Raw genomic sequence first — 6,000 nt, 5'->3', positions numbered from 1 at the left:
GCAAGTGGTCATTCAGCCTACACTTTTATACCAACATGATCAGGAACTCACAAAGCTGTCCACTTTTAGACATTCTGTACTGTGAGTGAGATTTTCCCCACCCCTTAGTTATAAGAGATTTAAAGTGATTTAATTATGATAATAATCAGCATATTAACTAAAATTATATTTATTATATTTAGATATCTTATTTTAATTGTATTAGTAGATTGTCTCTCTCCTTACTACTTAATAATGTCAGATGATACTTTCCAATGTCAAGCATTAAGTAATATCACAAGATACAATATACTGCAATACTATATTTTAGAAACCACGAGTATTATGCTTGACTCAAGGGGGTCATGCAGCTCACCAGTGATATGCTTGATTAGAAGGGGTCATGCAGCAGAATTATGACTCTGTTGCCACAAGAAGGATGATATGAGTACTGGAAAATGCTGACATTTGTCATGTAGGCAGTTTTGATATTTCCTAAGAAGATGCTTTAATTTTAGATACTTTTAATTAGTATTGTACAGAAGCATTCAAGCTCTGGAGGGGTATAAAAATCCGTTGATTTTGTAACTCAAGATCTTTCAGGTCCAACCCCTGAATGACCGGCTTTATTGTGAGGCCTTCTTTCAATAAATTTATTTTCTATGGCTTGGAGACTTTGTTGTTTCTGTTCCTCCGTGGGACATAGAAATTTTCCCAACAGTACTTAAAGAGGTTGTTATCTTAATTGGGAGAGATAGCATACATACATTAAAAATAAATAACTTCGAAAGGCAATATGTTGAAGGAATTATGAAACAAATGGTGAAAAGGACTAGTTTTAAATCTGGTTTTGGAAATGAAGTGAATTCTAAGGGCAGGGAGAGAGAACAGCAGAGCCAAGTTAAAAAGATTCAGGTAGAGTGTCCTCGTGTGGGAAGTGGGTATGCAATCTATCTCTAGAAACAGGAATCAAATGGTTTGTTCCTTACAAGGCCAATCTTATTTCATCCTGAGCCACAGCGAGCTAACAAAGTTCAGTTCTTTCTGCAATACCGCTTCCTTCACCATTTAGGATAAAGGTCTCTGAGGGGGCAGGGAGAAGAGTGAAGGAAACAAGGCCTTGGTGACGAGGAGAAAGGAAGATAGGGTGGCGTTGGTAGTCATGGCGACTAATCAGGCCAGGGGAGGACTAGACCCAGCAAAACCGAGCCCGCCCGCCCCGCAAGTAGAGGCGGAGCTTCTGGAGCCTTCGGTGGGGGCGGGAGCCTTGTTAGAGCACCTCCTCCACGACGTGGTCTGCGTGATAATGGGGCGTCGGATGGAAACGTGGCCTCTGCTGCCTCCGCCGCTGCGGGGCTCGGAGAAACGGAGCTGTTTGTGTATTTTGGACTAGGATTTCAGAATTTTAAAATTCCTGGTGGGAAGGGCGTTGGTGTTAGCTTTGAATGTGTCAGGGGAGCGTTGGGAGTCGGGGCGTAGTGTAAGGTGAGAAAGACGACAGTCGGCACCATGAATTATTCTGGCCAAGGGTCCCCACTGAGCCCGGAGCCTAACGGCCGGGGCGGCGGAAGCGCATGGGAATTGAGTTCCGAAGCGGTTTATAGTAGTGTATGCTGCTACGAGCACCTTTCCGGAGGGAACCCGACGGATGCCGAGGTGACCTTGGCCCTGCTGGGCGGGGATCCGGGGCTGCCCCTGGCGCAGGGCTTGGAAGAGCATAGCCATCACTTGACTCTGGACTCCTGCCTCAGCGATGAGACCTACGACTTCAGTTCGGCAGAGTCGGGCTCCTCCCTGCGCTACTACAGCGAGGGCGACAGCTGCGGCGGCGGTGGTGGCGGCGGCGGCGGCGGCAGTTCCTCTTCCCTGCTGATTCCCCAGCCGACTCAGCAGTCGTCTCTGCACTCGTCGATCTCCGGCGGTGCGGTGGCGGCGACTGCGGGTCCGGGAGAGAGGAAGCGAACCCGCTCGGGCTGCTCAGCTTCCCGGCATCGTTATGAAGTGGTGGCGGAGTTGGGCCCGGAAGAAGTCCGCTGGTTTTACAAGGAAGATAAGAAGACCTGGAAGCCCTTCATTGGCTATGACTCTCTCCGCATTGAGCTCGCCTTCCGGAACCTGATTCAGGTCACTGACAACAGGCCGCGGGCCCTGCGAGGGGAGCCCGCCCCAGCCTCGAGCTCTGGGGAGGAGGACGAGGACAGCGCCTGTGGCTACTGCCGGAGCGCGGTCCTGAGCGAGCCTGAGCTGGAGGAGCTGATCCGCATCGAGCCGGTGTGCGTCCGAGGCGGCCTCTACGAGGTTGATGTCGCCCAGGGAGAGTGCTACCCGGTCTACTGGAATCGTGAGTTCGGGTGCAGGGGAAAGGGAAAGGGGAAAGGGGCGCAATCATTATTTCCAGTCTAACAGGCGTGTATTAAAAAGGTTCGAGCCTCTGAGGATACAGTAACAAAAGGATTTCTACTTATCTTCCCAATCATTCCAACCAGATAAAAGTAGAGGGCGCTGCTTATGCTTTGAAGGGAAAGACTGTGGAACAGGGATATTAAGTTTTAACTTTGATTCCCTTGTGAGGAGAAAAGATAGAAGTGCAGGTTTTATTATCAAGATACCAGGATAAGGTGTGTTTTCTCTATGTGGGAAGGAAAGGCCGATGAAAAAAGACCCTGCTAAGATATAACGACACCTGTGTACCTATTCTCCTTAGCTTCTCACTTGGGGGTAATAATGTTTAACAGATTTTACCATCAACACGTTTAATTCTTTGATCTTGACTGCTTTTTCTGCTTGATCTGATTTGGTCTTATTACTTTGTTTTTGAGGAGCAGTGGGGGTTAAGTGACTTACCCAGGGTCACACAGCTAGTAAGTGTCAAGTGTCTGAGGTCGGATTTGAACTCAGTTCCTCCTGAATCCGGGGCCGGTGCTTTATCCACTGCGCCACCTAGCCGCCCCTTATTACTTTGAATAACAGTGATTTAGCAATATGTTTTAGAGAGTGGGAGGATTTCAGAGATGTGTAAGATGCTCTTCAGCAATAGTGTATTCTAAGAAAGTAAATTTGTGGTGTTGGGTAATTCAATTTAATATACTTTTATTAAGGGCCTTATGTGTGCCAGGCGATATGTAAGCACCAGAGATACAAAGGGGCAAGAGACAGTCTTTGCAGCTCAAGGATCTTACAATCTAATGGGAGAGACAACATGCAAACCTACATAAAGAAAGCTATTCAGGATAAATGTGAAATAATTAAAAAAGAGAATTGAGAAGGGCTAGTGAAGGCTTCCAACACAGTGGGTGAGTAGTCAAGAGTTGAGGAGGATGAGCATCCCAGAATAGCTAAAGAAAATGTCTAGACGGAGGTCTTGTTCCAGTTTTAGGAAAATCACTTTAGTTGCTCAATGGAGAATGAATTGAAGTGGAGAGAGACTTGAGGCAGGTGGACCCACGAACAGACTTGCAGTAATCAAGGCATAAGCTGACGAGGGCTTGGACTAGAGTGGTAGTAGTGTCAGATAAGAGAAGGGGGCAGATTGGAGAAGAGATGTTGCAAAGGTGAAATCAACAGGTGTTAGCAACAGCTTGAATAGAGGGTTGAGAGATATCCAGGATGACTCTTAGGTTGTGAGTCTGGGACTCTAGCAGGATGTTATTACCATCTATAGTATAAGTATAGAGACGGTGATTGGGGTGGGGAAGAATTTAGAGGGAAAGAATGAGTTCTACTTTGGATATATTGAGTTAAGAGTCTACAGGACATCAGTTTGAAATGTCTGAAAGGCAGTTGGAGATTTGAAATTACAGAAGAAAAGATTGGGGCAAAAAGGTAATTTGAAAATCATCAGCAATTAAATCTATGGAAGTTGATGAGATTACCAAGTGAAGTAGTATAGAGGGAGAAGAGAAAAGTACCCAGGATTTAGGACCTATAGGGACACCTGGGGTTAGAGGACACGATCTGGAAGAGGAATTCAGCAAAGGAGACAAAAAGGAGTCAAATAGTCAAAGGAGAAAACCCAGGGGAGAATGGGGTCCTGAAAACCTAGGAGAGAACTAGGATTGAGAAAAGGCCATTAGATTTAACAATTAGGAGATCATGAGTAACTTTGGAGGGAGCAGTGTCAGAATGATAAGATCAGAATTTAAGAGTGAGAAGGCAAATTTTAAGAGTTTAAGAAGAGAGTGAATGGAGAGTATGTCTTTTTTGAGGAGTTCTGCTACAAAGGGAAGAGAAATAGATGCATATGTTAGGGATGGAAGGATCAAGTGAGGTTTTTTAAAGGATGTAGGAGACATGGGCGTGTTTGTGTATACAGTAGGAAATAAACTAATGGAGAGGGAGAAATTGAAAATAATTGGAAGAGTGGGAATATGTTAGAATAAATAAGTTGCTTCCCATTGCATTGGAAATAAAGGGGGGGGAATGTGTGTGTATATGTGTGTAAGTGTATACACACACACACACACACACACACACACACACACACCAATTTTCAAGCAAGTATATTCCAACAAGTTTGGGGAATTGATTTTTTAACACCCTAAAAATTGCATTGCTTAGATAACAAACCTTCTGTCTTTTGAGTTTTTTTCTTAGCACAATGTCTGGCACATAGTAGGTGCTTAATAAATATTTATTGATTGATTGACTTGTGAGTATGCTTGCTCCACTCCAGCTGATCTAACTGCCTTTATTTTTTCTTTGTTGTCATTTCTACTACTCTCATACTGTATATTAGGATGTACTCTGTATAATGGGATGTTAGATTCCATATGTGTTGGCCACATAATTGATGGGAAATGTGAAAAATGATTGTTTGTGACTATTGTCTTAGGGAAATTCACATCTTCCCCCCTTCTTACTATGCTTTACTTTTTTTCTGAGGAGTTTGGACTTCATTCCTGCACCATATCACACCTAGGTGGAAGCTGTGCTGTTCAGCTTAGGTGGGGTCTATGTTCTTTGAATAGATGATCTTATATAGAAATATTTTCCCTAATACAGGGGACCCGCAGTCCTTCATTTCAGTGTAATCCACCTCCAATTATGCTAACCAATTAGATTTGATTGCTGTTTAATGAACCACTTCTTGTCCAAAAGGCATAAAAACCTGAAGTAGCTATGGGGTCTGATGAGAGAATAAGGAGGCCATTTTTGTCAATCTCTTACCAGTCATGATTAATGATAATATACCCAGAATTTTGTCTCTCATAATTTTTTTTATTCACCACAAGAGAATGGTTGTTTGGGTAATCTCATTTTCCGCTATTTTGTCTCTTGTCCTCCTTCCTTTATCATCCTTAAATATTCCCAGGATGGTTGGAGTTTTAGCATAATTGGATATCTTGCCAAGCTTGATGGTTTTTTCCCCCTTTCTACCTCTTACTGTGTATAAAGCAATACTGTTTATAATTTTCCATGATCATAATCAGTTTATTTCTAAGTGTTGTCCTTGGCTGTCATATTTTGTCATTTGGAAGGAAGATATATTTAAAACTGTTCTGAGAAATGGTAATAGTCTATCTATGGTCTATTCTTTTTTCCATTCTGAATTTGAGGATCAGCAGATTGTTTAAGTAAATCAGGTTGGAGTTATAATTGTACACCATTCTTTTTCCCCATTTTTATTCTAATTTGATACTAAATTTGATCTTTGTTTTAACAGTATGATGGTCTGGTATACAGAACTGATTAGAAAATAACTCATATGTGTAGGCAGTCATGTTAATGTATCTTTGGGGGGGGTTGTGTGTTTTTTTGGGGAAGTAGTATTCCATATTTGTCATATCTGAGTCACAGTGGATAAAGTGCCTGGCCAGGAGTCGGGAAGACCTGAGTTCAAATTTGTACTCAGTCATTTACTTATGTGACCCTTTAACCCTGTTTGCCTCAGTTTCCTCGATGGGAAAAATGAGCTGGAGCAGGAAATGGTAAACCATTCCAATAGCTTTGCCAAGAAAACCCCAGATGGGGTCATGTGGAGTTGGACAAGCCTGAAATGACTCAGCAACAATAACATATCAA

At 43.2% G+C, this 6,000-nt stretch overlaps 1 protein-coding gene across 4 annotated transcripts in view; it reads left to right on the top strand.

Annotated features, from left to right (window-relative positions):
• Positions 1-1,250: 1,250 nt before the first annotated feature.
• DDHD1 (DDHD domain containing 1) overlaps positions 1,251-6,000 on the top strand; it is a 146,218-nt gene continuing 141,468 nt past the window's right edge. For 3 of the 4 annotated variants that reach the window (XM_043983520.1, XM_043983519.1, XM_043983518.1), the window contains exon 1: positions 1,252-2,320. In XM_043983520.1, the coding sequence (XP_043839455.1) occupies positions 1,489-2,320 (832 nt within the window). In that variant the 5' untranslated portion in view covers positions 1,252-1,488. Of the gene's footprint in view, positions 2,321-6,000 lie in introns of all 4 variants that reach the window. The other variant, XM_043983522.1, reaches the window with a different exon arrangement.

This window comes from Dromiciops gliroides, chromosome 2, assembly GCF_019393635.1.
Source record: "Dromiciops gliroides isolate mDroGli1 chromosome 2, mDroGli1.pri, whole genome shotgun sequence".
Taxonomy (NCBI): domain Eukaryota; kingdom Metazoa; phylum Chordata; class Mammalia; order Microbiotheria; family Microbiotheriidae; genus Dromiciops; species Dromiciops gliroides.
The sequence above is the reverse complement of the archived record's forward strand: the minus strand, read 5'-3'. Positions and strand labels throughout refer to the sequence as shown.